Here is a 20561-nt window from a genome sequence, read left to right as displayed (position 1 = left end):
TGGCAATCATACCATTAAACTGGTCCGCCATTCCATCTATAGCCTTGCACCGAAGTCAGTGTAGCGATAAGTGAACACAACAGGAGTCCAGTTTATCATACCATCTTCTTACAATACCAAATGATAACTTATAGGGATAGGACATATTTGTCGGGAAGTCATCATGTTGTTTTTAGATATCATGTCTCTGGTATTTAATAACATACAATAATATCAATAGAAGGAAAAGATTTTTTGAAAACAGTAGAAGTCACCAAAATAGTCTTCATAAACCAAAAGAATAATAAGTTGTCATCGCAATTTGCTAACAGTCGAGTATTTGACCTGTCAATATCACTGTCAACGTATATGTGTTAACTTAAGTTCCTCTGGAAAGTTTGATATAACCATGCATAATAGATCTATCTGTTCCTGTTAAAACACATATTCATTCTGTTGATTCCGTCAGTAATATGTCTATAAATAGAAAAAAATATGCTACGGAACTTTTGTTTATCATGGATGAACTAATATTTAAAAGGAAATTTATATTTCATGGCATCATGTCGTCCTGTGCTCTAATACTGCATATTCTTCGCAACAATTTCTTTACAACTAATTGTTGAACAGTGTACACGAAGACAACATATAATGCGATAACCAAAACTAATCTGTACAGAATTTCAATGTAGAAAACAGACAGAACATTTAAGTGATTCTACAAATTTATAAATTATCGAACTGCCGTTGAACATTACCAGACGTAAGATTGAATAACAAAAGTATGATGATGGAAATCACTAATAAGATGATTCGCCTGTAATAAAGATTTAAAGTGCAATTCCTAAACTTGTTAGCCTTATAAACAAACATGGCCGTAATGTGTTTTCTTTTCCTGTTGCAATTACCATTACATTGTATGACGAATTAGGCATAACTTGCCTTTGTAATCAAGTATATCTATAACTGCTTTTTAATCATCCTATATATTTCTGATTTCGTAAATAAAAGCAAAGTCAATATTATCATAAAATTTATTTCATAATTCAAGCTTTTGAGTATTATTACTCATACAAAATCCAAACTAAAACTGCCAACCCATATTTTTTGTGTATCATTTTAATCTCGGCACACTACAGGAACCAAGTCTTCCGTCCATGCCTCATTTTCATTAATACCGTTTCAACCGCTTAAGTTTTGTGTCACCACGGGAGATTAAATGTGCAACACTGTGAAGCCAACCTAATGACCTGCCAAATATCTACCAGATGTCGTTATACATACAAAGGAACCATTGAAAATTGCAATATGATGAAACAGATATTTACATTTTCTTTTAAGTGTGACTAATCGAAAAATGTTTTTTTTTCAAAGATAGAAATAATTTAGATACATATTTGTTTGAGAAGTATGACGTTTAATAGCAAATGTCGTGTGACGACCATAGGCGTTGGAAAGAGAGAGCGCGTAATTACAATTCGGAAAAAATTAAAACATTTAGATTCCAAAATTTACGGATTTTAACAACTGGCCTATCTTTCAGTTTTTACTTAAAAATAAAATGACATTACATTTTCACAAACTTATTTGCACAATGGAACAGAAAATGTTATTCTATATATATACAGTGATTTGGTTAATATAGCAATTATTTCATCATTAAATGTGATGTACATAGTCTGTTTTAGTTTGTTTTATGACTAATTATCTTCTGATTATGTGTAATTGTACTACTTTTCCGTAACTAAATACTGCTAAAGTATCATTTAACGAACTTAAAATGTTTGCTACAGTATGACAGTATAGGATCTAATGGTTATATAACTTATTTTCCAATAGCTTAAATTTCAGCTGCTTTCTGCTCTTTGGTCGTTTTGTTGTCTCTTTGACACATTCCCCGTTTCCATTCTCTATTTTATAAAGTAGTTCTGTATTCACATATATTAGTATTATTCTTTGTTGTGCAAAAGCCTGTTATCTTATCTTAAATAGACGTCGAAATGTTTTGTACTGTAAATAATGCACTTAAAATAGGCGAATTTTCTAACATGCTTAAATGTTACAGCTTCTTATTTATTATATATATATAATGGCTTTCTATTCTATATATACATGATATAAATAACACTGAATTTAATGTTGTATTATAAGTAACTGTTATTGCGAGATGAGATTAAGTTACATAGAATTTTCAAATGAAAATGAGAAATTATCAAAGGAACTTATGACTCGTATGATTTATTTTTATTATAAGTCTATGTTCTTCCAGTAAAAACTAGATTTTTTTTCGCATTTTAGTAGATTTTAAAATACATATAGTGACCTATACTATTTAAGTTGCCTACATCCAAACCACATATATATATATAAACTCTGATAGTTATCTGTCCCATTAACATCACACCACATCTCTTTAATGCTATATTTTAAATGACTTATTCTTCGCCAACATTTCTACGTACTAACTTAGTAACGTGAAAGCAAAAGATATACATGTGCGAATATACAACCGCGCTGAATATACCGAAGTCTTGATAAAAAAAGTTAATTGTGTGTTTTGTTTTGTATAATTCCTATCTTTCATTTGTCAGTTTATGTTATCGAATAATTTTAAGACCATTTGTTCCTGGCTCTGTGATTGCTCCAATGTTCTTCGTACAACTTTTTCATAACACTTGAAACTATGTCCTTAAGTGAGAGGTTTATCTAGGCTATAAAACCAGATTCAATCCACCATTTTCTACATAAGAAATTGCTTGTACCAAGTCAGAAATATGACAGTTGCTATCCATTCGTTTGCTGTGTTTAAGCTTATGATTTTGCCATTTGATAAGGGACTTTCCGTTTTGAATTTTTTGTGATATCACTTTTCTCAACTATATTGTGTTCTTATATTGATCGGTTCGTCACGTGTTTCTCAGAATCTACGAGGAATATAAAACCTTGAATACTTATATAATACTGGGACAAATTTGAAAATGTTTAAACCATCCTCTTGTTTACCAGATAGCTTAAAGCTTTTAGTGAACTAAGGGAGCTAGGGATGTAGTGGTAACAAAGTCAAAGTTTATTGTAATTAACCTCTCCGAATGCGGAAACCGGACATAGATAACAATTTCTCTCACGTGTTATTTAGCATCTGTTTTATTTTGATATTCTAGTTTACTTATCTTGATGAGCAACTTAGCGGTGACAACTGGCTTCTTAGAATCATTCATCAAACTTTTAATGAATTTACTATCCGGGATAATTATGATGAGATAAAAATAATGTACATTTTGATAATCACGTAACCCAACTGGGCCAATCAGAAATCATACTGAAGAGACAACATAGATCAAAACAATAATTATCTCACGTGTCAGAAAATCTCGTGCCCTATAGATTGTCTGCGATAAATGATATGGAACTAATCTAATTTCACGTATGAAAAAGCATAACGGATTCGGAATTTTTAAAGATATGTTTATATGAATCTAGACATTAAAAGCTGTTAAGGCTCGTCATAACCTTTTGGCATTTACACCACAAATTTTACTGCGAGTACAGATAAACCTGTGCACATGTAAAAGTTTTAAGACATTGCAGGAACTAGCCAATTAAATTTGAAATGCGTTTCTCAGAAAAATAATAAAATTTTCTGGATTTTGAGAATATTATTTTTTTTCGTTCTCATAGAGGTTACTCTTGAGTAAAGTTTGTGGTGTAAACACGGCATTTTTTTCAATTCCTTCTGATGAACAGTCTAAATTAATTCAGATTTTACTGAAAAGTTCAAAAAGCAACATGTCAGCGAGTTATTTTGCATATGATACATGCACATCCTTGTTAAAATATAAGTGGGTATCTTATTTTCAAATCAAAGTTGGTATCTAACTTTATTTTCACTTGAAAATAGATTTTTTTCTGGAGATCTTAAAGTGTTCAAAGTTATAACACTTGTAAGAATACTTGACGCCCGTCTGAAGGGCTATCAACCAGCATGGCTAAGCATGATTGTAAAACATACCTGGCAATGATTCTGACAATTAGGTAGACATACCCATTATATTACATCATTATAAACAAAAATGACATCTTGTTAGTAATTAGTACCTGTCTCTAATAATAGAAATACTACTTGATACCCCGCCATATTAGCGTAGTAAATGTAAAGTGCAAAGTCATAATTAGAAATAACAAGTCGTGAAAAAACTGTGGGAACCATTTTGATTACAATTTCATGTCGTGATTCTGCATCTGATAAACAACTTGTAACATTTTTTTATAAATCAAAAGCCATTGAAAATGTTATCGTTGCTTGCAAATGTTATACATTTGTACCTGCAAATTTGTGAATTATCTAACAGCATAAAAGTATTTGCTTTCTAAAACAACAATTCCTTCTAAAACGATTATTTTACTTTAAATGCTGCATATATTTTTTTTAAATATTTTTATCCAACCTTTCAGGCTTTTGAGAAATAATCTTTTAAAATATGCATGCATTGGTGAATCGACATTTCAAAAACTCTCTGAAAACTCTTATTTTCTCTATACGACCCTTTTAACACCACACATTAATTTCCTTTTTTATTATCATGGTTATGTTGAAAACTAAAAGTATGAAAACCTACATATATTCATGTTTTAAACGTGTTTGATCGATTCAGTATGTACATTCATTTTATATCCTTTCATCTTTTTTTTTGTGATGAAAACATTTTACAAGCAAAGAAACAACTGCATGCACAAAATCTAATTAACATACTCACCCAAAACACCGTTCAATATTCCAATTAAAACACTTATAATTAATGTTAACATTATTGCTTCGGAAGAATAAGTGGTTTACCGCCAAAAAACAAATCCTTTAATGAAAGCTGGCAGAACGGAGAAAACTTAATGCCTATCAGTGTGTTGTCTAATGATTATATCGGCTCCCTTCAAAAATTTCCTGACCTAAGTAACCTGATCGTGCCGATTATCAACACTTCACAGATGTTGATTAGGGTAATTAAGTCTATAGGCACCGGTACTCTTCATAGAATTATTAATAATATGTTTAACTTCAGTCACTGTAATAGATGCATTTTCAATTTATTTATTTTACAATCATATAAATATCGTTTTCGTTCCGCCCTATCAATGAGCGATTGTAAGTGTAATATGGTGTATGCAAACAAAATGTATGCAATATTAAGCAGGTTTAACACCTCCTTGGATAAAACTCTTATAAAATCCACTCATAAACATTTTATTTTCAAGCTCTAAGTTTGATTTTTTTCCTAATTTAACGTCGTTGTTAAAATTTACATTTAAAATATCTTAATAGAGTATTTAAAACAAGGGAAATAATTTTCAGATTGAAATAAAAAAAAAATAGTACAAATAACAAATGAAACAATATTATACATTTCACAATAATATCTTAATCAGAACGAACCATCACTAGTGTCCTCAACGTATCAAAATTCATAGGAGAAATTCTTTATAGTTTGCGACACGTTTGATAAGCCCACATAGGAAAACAATAGTGTCCTAAGATGATATTGGGAAATGTCCATGGCCATTCGATAAACAGGCACCTGTTTTGATTGTTATGGTAAATTTTTACATTTTTTTGTGGTGAAGGTATATATGTTTTCAGGTTTAATAGAGATCTTATTTGAATGTTGGCTGATTGAATTGATTGATTTCGCATAATTATACATCCTTGTAGAAAATTTGATATCTAGAGCTAAACATAATGATAAATCTACTTTGAGTGTCTTGTGCTCTCTTGTATAAAGCTTGACCTTAATTATTGCTTACTAAATGTGATGGTCTGCGCTTAGTAAACATCTTAAGGGATGTACGTTTGTAGCATGGCAAAAATTTAAACTACAAATTTCTTATTAATGAATAATAAAATTGTACTATATATATATGAATTTTATGAGTCTATAATGTAGGCTTTTCCTTTTTTGAAACCACTTAAAAGCAACCAACCCTAAAAACTCCATAGATTATTTATTAAAGCTTGAAATATTGTTTAGACCTGAGTAAATGGTTATACGTATAGTATAAAATTGAGAATGGAAATGGGGAATGTGTCAAAGAGACAACAACCCGACCAAATAAAAAACAACAGCAGAAGGTTACCAACAGGTCTTCAAAGTAGCGAGAAATTCCCGCACCCGGAGGCGTCCTTCAGCTGGCCCTAAACAAAAATATACTAGTCCAGTGATAATGAACGCCATACTAATTTCCAAATTGTACACAAGAAACTAAAAGTATGTTAACTTTCCTTGTATTTTCCCCCACTTTAAACCAACCGGCATCATAAACTTCCATTTTGTAAAGGCATTAGGCCGTGTTCACATTGACCTAAATTCGGTGTTGTGTTAGTGTAACTCACACGTAAACTAAACACAATTGCGTTCCCATTGATAAAACTCAATGTTTATATGTAGTTTAAATCATGTTTTACCTACACACAGTCGATAGTCAATGTAGGTTTTGTGTAGGTTAAGTGTACACAAAACTAGGCATTTAGGACATTAGTTTTATCGTGTATATATTTAAGGAGGAAAATATTTTTGAGTAAAATTGATATTTTTGATAATTATTAGTTGTCTAAATTTTACAGATTTTTTTTGTTAAAAAAAATTAACGTACATTATTAATCAAGACTCAAAGCAGCATCATTGCCGAACCCATAAGGCAGCAACGAATTGATTTTCGGGGGGGGGGGGGGGGGGCTATTATAGTTGAGTATAAAACATAAAGGCAAGGGGGTGGTGGTGAGCTATGGATTTTGTTTTGGAAACAAAAAATGTTTCCAGTTTTTGGCCCTGAAAAAAAAATTGTTTGTTTCACCCTCAGCTGCCACTATATATAATGCTAAAATTGATTGCGACTTGTCACCAAAATTTGTCCTGAAAAAAAATCAATAGCTCACGCCCCCCTCCCCTCGATTTGACGGACACGGAAATATTCTCCACTGGTCTTTACTCAAAAAACGTAAAATAAAAAAAAAAACGTTACCCTATTCCTTTACCAAATACTCCTTGGAGAAGAAATACCATTTGAAACGAACAGAAAAGATAAAAATGTAGTAATCCCTAATATCTCAACCCTTTTTTTTCGGCTGTAAGTACGCTGTTGCAGCTAACGTTTTCTAATGCGTTATCGAGACTTCTCTAGTATATTCAATCTACTACAAATTATAAAATGGCTTTCATAAAGTAGCAACCACTTATCTTAAAAAAGGGGGAGGGTTATTTTTTTTTTATCTGAGTCAGATTTTTTTCGCGCGTACGTTTGTATTCCTTTTTTTCCGATGCTGGTGATCAAATACTTTTTTTTCAATATTTAACACTATAATGTATGGGAAAACTCTTGATTCAGAATAATTTTTTTATCATCTGTATGACCATTTTTTTTTTATCAAATTCGGGATCGGCATATTTCCATTCCCATCCCCACTCCCTTTGAAGTCAAATGGTTGTTCCCTTACCGCTAGAAACATTTTCCAAAAATTTTGAATTCAGTTCTACGTGATGAACATTTAAAAGACATATAGTTTACAAGTGGGAACAAATCTTATGTACAGGTAGCTAAACAAGGTGTATAGATGTGAACAAATGTAATGTGAAACCAGTGTACACTACACTAGACTTATTGTAAATATGTTTACTCTACACGGCATTTGGTGTGAACACGGCCTTAGTTTATTGTTGCGAACAGTGTGTTGACTCTCGCCTGATATTTTGTAAAGGCATTAGTTTATTGTTGCGAACAGTGTGTTGATTCTCGCCTGATATTTGGTTGAGGCATTAGTGTATTGTTGCGAACAGTCTGTTGACTCATATTTTGGTTCCAATCTGAGAAAACTGGAAAAAAAGAAAGGCTAAAAACTCCCGTAAACTACTACAGTGATACCAAATGCTTTGAAATGATGATTATATCCAACATGGAGCGATTCATGTTTTTTATCTAGTTAGAAGCTAACGAAGCAGTGCTTCTCAAACATTAACTCTGAAGATATAAGCATCGTTATACTGATTGTCGAGTGTTTATTTCATTACTTTAAATAAATACGTGTAAACTACATCAAAACTAAATACATATCAGCATCAAGCTCTAAAGTTATTGTTATCAAACATATTACAGATTGTTCCCCTGTAATCAGTTTGGATTGAAGACTGTGGATGCCCTATACCAAGGACCGCTCGGATGACTGGAGGCCTGCCTGTATATTGGTACCAGTTAAACATTCCAGGGTCGGTCGTGTCTAAATTACCGTTAGGATTATTCAGCTTAGCAAAATTTGTCCAGTAAATTAAGATTTCGTCTGACAGTTGCATGTCAGGCATGGTAAAATTATAACCTAAATCTTTGATATTCTGGAATAAATAGGCAAGTTCTGAACCATGACACGCACTGATCGCGCAATGTGGAGACATCCCACTTCCATTTAAAAAATCCATATTCCGACCGAAAGCGTATACCCATGTATTATTTATTCGAGTCATATCAGAAGCAAAACTCCTTGTTGGACATGTATAAACAAAATCTGTGATAAACTGGGTTAACTCTCGCCTAGAATCATCATTAGATCGAGGAGTGTATAAGTTATACCATAATCTAGCATGAGAGGGATTTAAACGTGCTAATATTGTACGAAAAGCTGCATTATTTAATGGCTCGAGATATGTTTTAAAGACTATGTCGGCACCATCTGCGGTTGTTGTCCCTATCAGAAGGGGTATATCATGTACTCGACCAAACCGGAAGCCAGCTTGTATGTCACCTGATACATCGTTTCCATCTACATGTGGACCCCACTGCCGTAATCGTTGTAATACGGTTCCAAGAGGTAAAGTAGTTTTAACTTGGGCATCTAAAATATCCCATGGTGATTTCTTTCGTAAACATTCTAAATCTGAACAACCTGCTTTGGAAGAGAAATTTTGTCCTTGTGACCTAGCTTGATCTACAGTCTTGAGACGTAAACTGAAAGGTAGACTTTCCAGGATTGCATTTCTAAATAGTCCTAAAGATTTTGGTGATGTCATATGTATTGCGACAGAAACTGCGCCAGCGCCTTGTCCAAAGAGAGTGACCTGAAATGATAAAACAGTATAGTTTTGATTGCTTGTCGCCAGTTGTAACTTTTTGGTCGAATTTTATGAATCAAAAGAAACAACGTTACAACAACAAAAATTACCTATATATATATATTTGATGGCTTGCATGATAACTCACCGATACAACAAAGTTTGAAATTTTTAATCAATTGTAAATTTAGAAATATTCTTCAAGTATGAGGGGAGAGCTGATTGAAATTAAAACAAGAAAATATAGATATAAACTATTGAAAGACGTGGAAATCTCTATACGTTGCTGTTCATTATCCTCCATATCTATGTAATTTCCTCGTCGTTCAACATGTTTTTCTTTCTCTCATTTGCCATTTCAGTATCATAATAGAAACCTTTTTATTTTTCGTAAACTACTTTACACACTATGAATATTAATGCAAACATTCTATAGGGATATAATTCTTAATGCTGCCATTTATACCAACTGACGCAAATGCCAGATGACTACCACGTGTATATGTTTTCAAACACGTTTTAGTTTTTTAAACTGTGAAATCAGACAAGAACTGTTGATTTTTTTTTTATCTTTGGCAAACAATTTAATTTTGCTTTTTTTTTAGATAACTTACATTTTGTCTATCGCCTCCGAATCTTTCTATGTTGCTATGTACCCACTGTAACACCAATCGCTGGTCTGTTATACCATAGTTACCCGTCACTCCCTCCGTAACTAAAAATCCTAGTACTCCTATTAAAAAGAAAAATCATAATTTATTTTCAATTTGGAATCCTAACACTTTTATTAAATAGAAATATGGCTTATATAGAATCGAATCCTCTGTATTAAATAAAAATATGGCTCTTATAGAATCGAATACTCTGGAACTATAAATTCGAATCGATACTCTATTAGATATACATAATCTTTGAGGAATTCCTCTATACCCAAAAACACAAATTATCCTTAAAGATTGAAATATGTAAGTGTGGTCAAGGACTCTCCATATAAGAAGTATATATAAGAAAAGGCTGTAACACATTTGTAATATTCTTATTTTTTGATTGGGAAGAATTTTATAAGAGACAAACGTTTTCAAAATGATAGTGAAAAAAGGTAAATACTATAAATGTACTAGCTATTATTTTCATATCAAGGAAGGCGTTAAAAACAAATCATATACACTGTTTAAGCCATGTGCTTTTTAAAAACAAGCAACACTTTCTATTAGATATTGCTTCATGGGATGCGATATTTATTGATGTATCCTTCATTGATAGAATATTTTATAATGGAAATATTTTTGTTAGTTTAACCAAGGAGGTTATATGAGTCTTATTTAACATCATTGGTTTAACAGATAAAAACGCAATTCCTTTCCGCAAAAAAAAATTACAAATAAATCATATTCCCTCAAGGAAAGTAGAGATTTCAAAACTTTTTTTTAATAATTATTCCATATATAGTATATATGGTAATTAAAATAATTACAATGCACTATTTGTGTAGAAATTAAGTGCATCCAAGCAGTGCATCAGATAAATTAATGCATATAACTTTGCAGCAAATATATAACATAGAGAGAGGGAAATAGACCCATACATTTTTCATAAATATAAATAAACCATTATCATATTAAAAAAAATCGTTAGTTGTCTTCCTTTGAACAGCTAATTTTGTCAAATGCTACATACATGCTGCACTATATCACAAACATACATTATTACAGTCGTTCTATAGTGAGTGTAAATAGTTAGTTTAATTAAGTAATATGAAAAAATGCAATTGGAGGAGAATATTCCCCAAAAAATATGTATCTCAACGAATCTTTCAGGAGTTATCAAAATAAAGGACAACGGTGCAACAGGTCACATCTCCCGCAAACACCTGACTCCTCAGAGAAAAGATGAGTAATGATATAAAGAAAAAAATAGAAAATAAATATATGGTCGAAATAGCACAGCCTGGTACAGCCACAGAATAAACAACAAAAACCACTGTAAAGCCTATCGAGACTATATGTCGTTTAATTGATTAAAAACACACAGTGAAAAGTATACACCACATGCTTACTTGAACCAGAAAAGAAAGGGGAATAGATGGCATATGATTTTGAAACCTATGCAAATCAAAATATTTTCTCAATCTAGGATTTTGGATCTTCTTTGAAGTAAATACATGTTCAGAGCATTTTTTTTATGAAATATATCATTTTATGAGAAAGTGAATGTGCTTGATTCCAGTCAGATATGGCTTTATTTCAACAAAACAATCTGAAAATCATCTTTAACTACCAGTTTCAGAAGTTGTATGTTATGTTTATACTGTTAGAACTGCGATAACAGGTTGATAAGAGAGATCAAATGTAAAATGTATAACAATTTACACGTTCAGTGCTACTTATTAGAACAAAGGAAATATCCACAACTGTTGCTCAGGAAGTACGAAATGAAGCCAGCATAATATTTTAACTTCGCGTTCCGCTATAAGGATGATGCCCTCTCTATTATTAATTCAAAGTTAGGTGACTTTGTTGATCACATCTATCCCATCGAGCATCGATACCTCTAATACAGTCAAGTCTGCCTAATATCTATACCTATACATCTCGAAATTAAAACTGAGGGCGGTTGTGAACAAAACATTACTACAAAAACATGATTTCAGCTTCCAATTTAGAATTTAAAGAGTGTGTACATCATTCTAGTAGCACCTGCATATGGAGTATGTATCTCCTAGCTGATATGACGTGCGAGCACTTGCGTGTTCTATCCTTATTTTCTCGAAAGAGGTTTGTTGCTTACAAGTAAACAATTGCACAAAAGATTCTTAACGGTAAAATTTAAAACTACAGATACTGATGCCATCCATTTTCAAAATTTAAGGAAGCAATCATGTATCGGTTTGCCTTTATGGAATATCTTGGTCACAAATATAAAATAACCAAGGATATGTTCGTTTGTCGAAACTATTCTCTCGTCTACTTTTTTTCGACTGTGATATCCCCAATAAACTTTCACGGAATTTGTACTTGTACTTGTCATGCATAACATGACGGAATAGAGCATTATATGTCTACCCTTCAGATGCACATGAAATTACCCCGCCCCTCTATACCGTTTGATGTGTTCGTTAAGCTTGTTTTTTTTATCTTATACGTAGCGCTTTGTTGATTACTTTCAAAGGTATTCTGTTTTGTTTTTGTCAGTCTCTCATCGAAATATAAATTTTGATTCTCTCTTTGGTATCTTCTGTCTTTCTTTTTTTCAATTTCTATAACTCATCACAGACCGAGTACTAAAATCATACATAGATGCAAAGGAACTTGAAACTATTACAATTACAAATCCTTTGTCTTATATAGCAGTGACAGAAACGCTCCATATTTGTTTTGCGATATTTGTCAACTCTTAGACTATGTAATCAAATGTTCATCAATCTATTATACAAAATCACACCTAAAGCCATTAGAACTTGAAACTTATGCAATATACATCACTGTATCATAAGTCTGTTATAGATAATTGACAGAAATTTACAATCGTTTCTCCTTCCAACAATACTTCAAAAACAAATGTTTAAACGTTTTCCCATTAACCACAATTAACCTGCCTTTATTGTAACCGTTAATGCTTGATATTTTACTTTCTTTATAAACATCCATGACATTTAATGGTTTTTCCTTCTCCACAAAATGAAAACTATTAAATGAAATCTAAAGGATATACTTGTCTGAAGTTGTAAATCTAAATGTATTAAATGTATTTTTCTTTTCACTTTATTATTCTTACGTTTAAGTACTACAGTTTTATATCACTTAATTGTTCTTTGTTTCACAGTTGTATATTATCAAAGAAAAGATGTTCTACACTAACACTTGTATGGCACTTATTATCTATCTTTTCTTAAGATTGGATTTCCTCATTAGCACACTTGTTCAGTGTATCTCTTTTATTATTGCATTTGTTCACATCTTTTTGTTTTGTTCATTTCATCTCATTTTTGATGTAATTTATTTACCACACACTTTTTTATTATAATTGCCGTATTTGGCAAAACTCTTCGAGAATTTTGGAAATTATCTGTTTTAATTGCTCTTCAGATTTCTTTTTGGTTTGGTCCAACTGTTTTCCTTCAGGCTGATGAATCTGGCGTTTGAAAAAGGCCTGTTGTCTTTGATGAGTTTTAGTCCCCGAGGGTATCACCAGGCCAGTAGCCAGTATTTCGGTACTGGCATGAAAATACGGATTTTTTGTGTTATTTAAATTTGCTGTTACATGTACAAAGTATTAAAAATTATTATAAATTAAGGAATGTATCTCCCTCATGCAAATCTCTGATTCTTTTCACGAATTTGGCATTACTTTTTGGACCTTTTGGATTATAGCTCTTCATCTTTTATATAAGCTTTGGACTTCAAATATTTTAGCCACGAGCATCACTGAAGAGACATGTTTTGTCGAAATGCGCATCTGGTGCAACAAAATTGGTACCGTTGATTTTATTACTACCACTGGGTCGATGCCTCTGCTGGTGGACTATTAGTCCCCGAGGGTATCACCAGCCCAGTAGCCAGTACTTCGGTACTGGCATGAAAATACGGATTTTTTGTGTTATTTAAATTTGCTGTTATAAAATATTAAAAATTATCATAAATTAAGGAATGTATCTCCCTCATGCAAAGCTCTGATTCTTTTCACGAATTTGGCTTTACTTTTTGGACCTTTTGGATTATAGCTCTTCATCTTTTATATAAGCTTTGTAATTCAAATATTTTGGCCACGAGCATCACTGAAAAGACATGTTTTGTCGAAATGCGCATCTGGTGCAACAAAATTGGTACCGTTGATTTTATTACTGACACTTGGTCGATGGCACTGTTGGTGGACATTTCGTAAAACCCGACCAACAGTCCGTAGAAGTGGTGTTGATATGAATCAATTTTCTGTGATATGCTTTTCCTAATTGTTGAATTACCTGAATTTTTGGATTTGTTCGGATTTTTGTTTTTCTTCAAACTGTAAGTTGAATTGATATTCCAAAATGGTTTGCAATTGGCGAGTCTTATGTAGACAAAACGTTTGTATACGGCGTCATAAATTATAAGACCGGTATCTATGAAATGTTTTTGTCACATTGTTTCTCTATTGTAGTTGTTCTTCCATGTAACCACTATATGTTTATTTGCTGTACCTATGCAACATTGTATTTGATTGTTTTACCAAATCAGGATTCTCAAACCTCTTAGTTATACATATGTGACAATGTATCTCTCATGTTATTGGTTTTTCTTATTTCTTATTCCAACACTAGGAGTCCGTGCCACAAATATCACTCTAAAAAAAAAGGGTAGCAGTACATACCTCTTCGATCTGTTGATGTCATTTTTCATGTTATTGTATTTTTGCTTGAAAACTCTTATATCTGTTTGTTCTATATACGTTAGAGTTTATCTTTCATTTAATTTTATTACTTATGACTCCCGCGTATATTTGTTTAACGTGTATTTCCACATCAGCATTGTCCCAATTCTTTGCTCCACCATAGATGTATAAAATCATAGATCTACTCCGCATTATCGGTCAGTCTCACATCTCTTTGTTCGTGTAACAACATCTGTTATACATTTTTGTTTTCACTTCTGAACTCTCTCACTTAAAAGTTCTACATATGTCACAATGTGTCTGTCAGACCTCTTTGTACTTCACAAATACATTTGAAGCTTATATCTTCAAAATGCTGGACTTTTTAAGTTGGGGGATGAAAATTCAACACTGTCGGTATTACAATCGGTACAAAATGCACACCTTTACTTGCCGTTGCAAAATAAAATATCTAACTTTAGACTCAAATTCCATAAAAGTTAACTGGACTATTAGTAGATTTATTTAGATCTAAATAAACCCCGGCATGTTTACATCTGAAGTGTACAGGTTACATTTCGAATTTTTGCCCAGGTTCAATTTTTATTTAAATAATTCTACGTTTCCCGTTTCGTGTGGTCGTTCCTATGTTTGTGCATTCATCTACTTTTAGTATTTCGTATCAGAATCACAACAACTTAGCTCAATACTTATATTCCCTATGATATGTTCAAATTGAGTTTTGACACAGATTTCTGTGTTATCTGAACATAGAGTTGTTATAGTTTAAATGAAGCATTATGATCCACGGATACTTTTCTAGTTTAATCGAATCATACATCTAAAAAAATGTATTTTGAACTAATGTGTTTTGTGCAGAGTATGGTGACACATCTCGCAAACAAGAGTCAATATGTATTACAAATCGTGTTTCTTGTCTCTTTGCCTTTGAATGAGCTATGGTGACATGTTAACCAAAGACAAAGTCACCATGTATAACAAGTTTTGTTTCATGTTTTAAAAGCTTATTAAGAAAATGAAGAGCTATTCACCTAAACTTAAAACTAAGTATAGCCAAACCCGCTTAAGGAATCAGAGCTTTTCATAAGGTAAGATCTACATTATAGTGTAAGGTAAAGACTCGATCCTATATTTTCAAATATATCATTACAATATATCTTAACAGTTACTTAACGTTGTCATAATTAGTTGATACGTACATGCAAATAATTACAAAAACTATAATTTCGTGTAATTTATGACCTAAAAATTTGATAACAACAAATATGAATAAGATACATTAATTAGTTTTGTATTACATTATGATTGACAAATTATTACTTGTTTTGTAAAAGCATTACCTATTTACCTGAACAATTGTATGAGGACATTTTTTGTAATTAATCCTGAATTGTTTAGATTTTTTACCTCTATGTTTATAAAAAAAATAAAGTAATGTTAGAAATGAATAAAATAAGATACAATATGATAGGTGTGATGCCACTGTCCAGTGTTATGGGAGGGTTGTGAGGTCGGGAACATGCTTAACTCTGCAACATTATATATGTACCTGTTCCAATTAATGATCCTGTGGTTATGATGTTGCAGTTACGGTTGGTCTGTCCATCATAATTGTTTTTTTCAATTTTCATTTTGTACTATTATCAGGCGATGTCATTGGTTGTGTCTTTTGAAATTTGTTGTCATGTCATGCCTTTTGTAGCATAATATGCAGTAGGGTTATTGCTAATTAATGAAAGTCGTACGGTGAATTATTTATATCAGATAATACGCTAAATTTAGTCAAAAATCATCATTTTTGCAATAACTCTTATAAATTTAATCTAAAAATATCCTTCAGTAGACATCTGATAATTTGGATGACAAAAGAAGATGGTAAAGCGTGACATTCTTACATTTTTCCCCTTTTTTTTCTGATCATTCTCTATTTGTTATTGTTTTAGAGATTTAAAACGATCAATGCCTTTTATCCCTATGTACTACTTCTGGATATGGCGGCCATGTTTGTTGACTAACGGAACACAAAATTCATACTAAATACACTACGAATCATTCAGCCAATACGAAAATATGATATGTGGTATAATTGCAAATGAGACAACTATCCACCAAAGTTCAAATGAATTGGATGTAAGCAAATGTTGAAGTTTGGTTAAAATTGATAGAGAACTTGGAGGAGAAGACTTTGCTTATTTTTATGACGGACCCCAGAGCCATTGCATATGCTCCAATAGTAATAGCTTTTTAGGCAGATGAGCTAATAATGTCTTCTGAAATTCTGAATGTAGATTAAACTGTAAACTCTTGTTTTGAAATGTAATCATACAATAGAAAGAATATAATACTAACCTAATCTGTAATTGAATGTTACCAATATAACATCTCCTTTATTGACAAAATGTTCCCCATTAAATGCAGGAGCACCACCGGACATAGACTGGAAATCTCCTCCATGTATAAATACCATCACCGTCTTTCTATTTCCTTGTCCAGCATTCAAAGGCACAAATACATTCACAAAATGGCAGTTTTCTGACATCTGAAAAAAATATGTGAGAGAATCTTTAGAAAATGTTTAATGTAAAAGATAAACAATCCGGGTCAGAAACCAAAACTGAGGGAAACCCATCAACTATATGACGACAAACAAAAACCAAAACAAACAAATGCGTCAGACATTTGATTATAATATATATCTATACATTTCATCGGTGCTTTTCGTGTTTAAAAACTAAGATTTTTTTACCCCAGGAATAAACTACCTTAGCCGTATTTGGCACAATTTTTTTGGAATTTTGGGTCCTCAATGCTCTTCATCATTGTACTTGTTTGGCTTTATAACTATTTTCATCTACAAATCCCTGCTGAGTCGTATGAAGACGAAACGCGTGTTTAGCGTACTTAATTACCTTTGATAACTAATTAAATGTATATCCTGAGTCTGTTTTTGACTTTTTTTTAATTTGTTACCGTAAAATATTTGAATCTGATGTGACCAATACTTACATTTTCTTGACACATTCCTGGAGGATCTAATCTGCCACATGGTGGCTGTATACACATTGGTCGTGGTTTGGTGGCATTTAAAACTCCGCCCCATGGAATAGGGTGGATGGCATGCTCCCATCTACAAAAGAAAAAGAAATCTCATCTAAATAATTTTAACTACGGTAAAGTTCACGATTTTATAAAAAAAAAACGCTTTTATTTAATCCGCATCATGGGTTCAGTAAATATTAATCTGTCATTCTGGAATGATAAATGATACTCATACTAAAAGGCATTAGATTGAAATTGTTCATTAGACGACTGACTAAGAGTGTACTATCCCATTGTTTGTAAGTTATATCCTGATGTATCCTTATTAGAATTTAGTAGCAGCTATGATTGTGTTTTATGTATTGTCGCTTGTTCTCTTTTCAATGCTTGACCTTCTCAAAACGTAATAAGATCAGGTAGAATATACAAAAAAATAAAGATTGATTTACACGTAAACCGTTAAGTTCATATCAAACCAAGACATTACAATTGAATATATAAATTAGGATTGAAATCTTATATATGCGTCAAACGAGCGTTTCGTCTACTACAGACTCATCATTGACGCTCGAATCAAAAAAGTTTAAAAGGCCAAATAAAGTACAAAGTTGAAAAGCATTGGGGACCATATTCCAAGTTGACAAATGTCATAAAAGGGTGTCAGATTTGGATTATTCTCATTTTTTCCCTGTAATTTCGAAACATGTCATTTTAGTGTATATCCACTTTTAATACATGTGATGTACCACACCCTTCATATTGGTCTTGCATGAATAATAGTACTGATACCAGAACTGAATATTTAAATATATACTAGTTTTTATGAATCTACAGTTTACCACCTGTTATTTCAGAAATTGAAGAATTTAACAGATGCCATTGATGTACCCACCATTCATTTGATTGTGACATCTATCAAAACCCATTCCGTATAGACAGCTATAAAAGGCTGCGACATGGAAAATATGTAACAATTCAAATGAGAAAATAATGGCCTAATAATAATGAAACATTTTACGAAAAACAACATGACAGATATGAACCAACGACAACCATTTAACTACAGGATCCAGACTTTAGACAGGTACATAAAGAATGTGGCGGGGTTAAATATGTTTGAAGGTACCAACAAAATAATAAAGAATTTATTTTGTATTACAAAACAGAATCAATAGAGAGTTGTTACCTACCAGAAGCAGATGATTTGAAATTGTTTATGGGCGCCCAATTCTCCCCTATAAGTAAAATTCAGATCAATACAACACAGAAAAAACATCAGGAGCCTGTAATGCAGTGGTTGACGTTGGTTGCTTCCATATTAGTGTTTCGTTTATTGTTTTGTTTTCAATAAGGCAAATGCTTTTGTTTGTTTGAATTATTTCACATTTTGTCATGCCGGGCCTTTAAAGCTGAGTTCGATATTGGTTATGTTTATTATTGAGTTCGCGTGATTGTAATTTTGAGTTTGTTTGATAGTCGTCAAATCATACCATATCTTCTTTATTATCTACATCTTTATTTTTTGTTCTTGATGCTTCAACTATCTCTTTCCATTGTAAACGTAATATAGTGAAAAGACGATGTAGACATAAGCTACATGATCAAAGATACAGATATTATATTTTTTAGTTAAGAGTACGAAAGGAAAGCAATATATCCATTTGTGGTCACATAAAAAAACCTCTCAGCAATACTACAAGTTATGTATTGTATTGGAACGTGGAAAGGGCCTACAGAACAAATTGTTCACACAAATTGTTTGTCCGCAAACTTACACATTAAGCATTAAATTTTCCATATTATTGAAAAATGTATAAGTTTTTCTGACGAAACGTTAAATTGCAAAAAAAAAAACACTTTCAAATGGCCTGAAACCTTTGCCATATATAGCAAAATATCTATATTTGTCGAAGTTAAATTCTGAGTACCGCTTACAATAGTTTAAATATCTCCCCTTATTTGATAGATGTTCGGCAATGAAATTTCGTATCAAAGAAATCATGATAGGAAATACAAGCCCTGGAATATCGTATCAATTGGGAGATATATAATTGTCATTTGAGGTGAAAGATAGATAGGAAATAAAGATGGGTTTATTGTGTGTGTGTGGAAACGGTAGATATACACGATTTTTCGCCAAATTATATACAGATTTTTCCTATAACAAGGGTATTGTTAAATGACGCATATTTTGAGACGCTAATGAAAATACAAAAAAGGTTCTGTCACGAAAACAACAAACTCCGATGAACATTCAAAACGAAAAGTCCCTAACCAAATGGCAAAATCAAATTTTCAAATATATCAATCGAATGGACGACAACTGTCATATTCCTTACTTGGTACAGGGATTTTCTTGTGTAGAAAAAAGGTGGATTAAACATGATTTTTGTAGCTAGCTAAACCTCTCACTTGTATGACAGTCGCATCAAATTCCATTATATTGAGAGAAAAAACAGACATCAAAAGGCAAAAAAAGAGATACAGCAGTCAATATTGTGTTATAATCTTAATCACTATAAAAAAGAATCTGTTATTATTCGATTGCGAAAACATCAAATATCGTCAAAACTATAAATACATCGGAAGAAAGAAAAATCAGGATTTTAAAAAATAAAGACTTAGCGGTAAAAAAAATCACATGAAAATTATAAAACATGGTTCGTAAAAGAAACAATAGCGTAGAAGGATATGCAGAAAACTCGGAAACATTCGATTATTATTTAATGAGTCTAAACTAATCTTACCGTCTAGGTTGTTGTGCATATGGAATTCCGTAAAAAGAGATCGCATCACTGGAACGTACTCCCCGTACCCATCCATATTGTGTCTGGACATATACTGCACAAGAAAACTGAATAAAAATAATACAAAATATGACAATTTCCATTTTACACACTAATTTGTTCATCGACGTTTCCTAACGCCCTCCAGCGATAGTTATTAGATTCGTATAACAAATATTTTCTAATTCTACAAGATTTTTAAATATCAAATATACGTGATTTGTCATTTTGTTCATCATTTTTAACCAGTGACAATAAGTCATTTGGTACGATACAGAAAATATTCAAATTAGTTTTTCGTTTGTTT

The 20561-nt window shown here is 32.0% G+C and overlaps 2 protein-coding genes across 3 annotated transcripts in view; both read right to left on the bottom strand.

The window, feature by feature from the left end:
* The window catches only part of LOC134715661 (hemicentin-1-like), a 50372-nt gene extending 45271 nt beyond the window's left edge, over positions 1 to 5101 (bottom strand). Inside the window, exon 1 of one of the 2 annotated variants that reach the window (XM_063577986.1) lies at positions 4734 to 5101. In XM_063577986.1, the coding sequence (XP_063434056.1) occupies positions 4734 to 4785 (52 nt within the window). In that variant the 5' untranslated portion in view covers positions 4786 to 5101. The remainder of the gene's footprint in view (positions 1 to 4733) is intronic. The other variant, XM_063577987.1, reaches the window with a different exon arrangement.
* Positions 5102 to 8015: 2914 nt separating this feature from the next.
* Positions 8016 to 20382, bottom strand: LOC134714040 (crystal protein-like). The gene is made up of 5 exons (XM_063575289.1): positions 20216 to 20382; positions 17436 to 17556; positions 16779 to 16968; positions 9677 to 9795; positions 8016 to 9068 (listed from the first exon to the last, which is right to left on the bottom strand). The coding sequence occupies exons 1-5, from the start codon at positions 20377 to 20379 to the stop codon at positions 8079 to 8081; spliced, it is 1584 nt and encodes a 527-aa protein (XP_063431359.1). The 5' UTR covers positions 20380 to 20382; the 3' UTR covers positions 8016 to 8078.
* Positions 20383 to 20561: the final 179 nt, after the last annotated feature.

This window comes from Mytilus trossulus, chromosome 4, assembly GCF_036588685.1.
Source record: "Mytilus trossulus isolate FHL-02 chromosome 4, PNRI_Mtr1.1.1.hap1, whole genome shotgun sequence".
In the NCBI taxonomy this organism is placed as follows: Eukaryota; Metazoa; Mollusca; class Bivalvia; order Mytilida; family Mytilidae; genus Mytilus; species Mytilus trossulus.
Note: the sequence above shows the minus strand (reverse complement) of the source record. Positions and strands in the feature narration are given on the sequence as shown.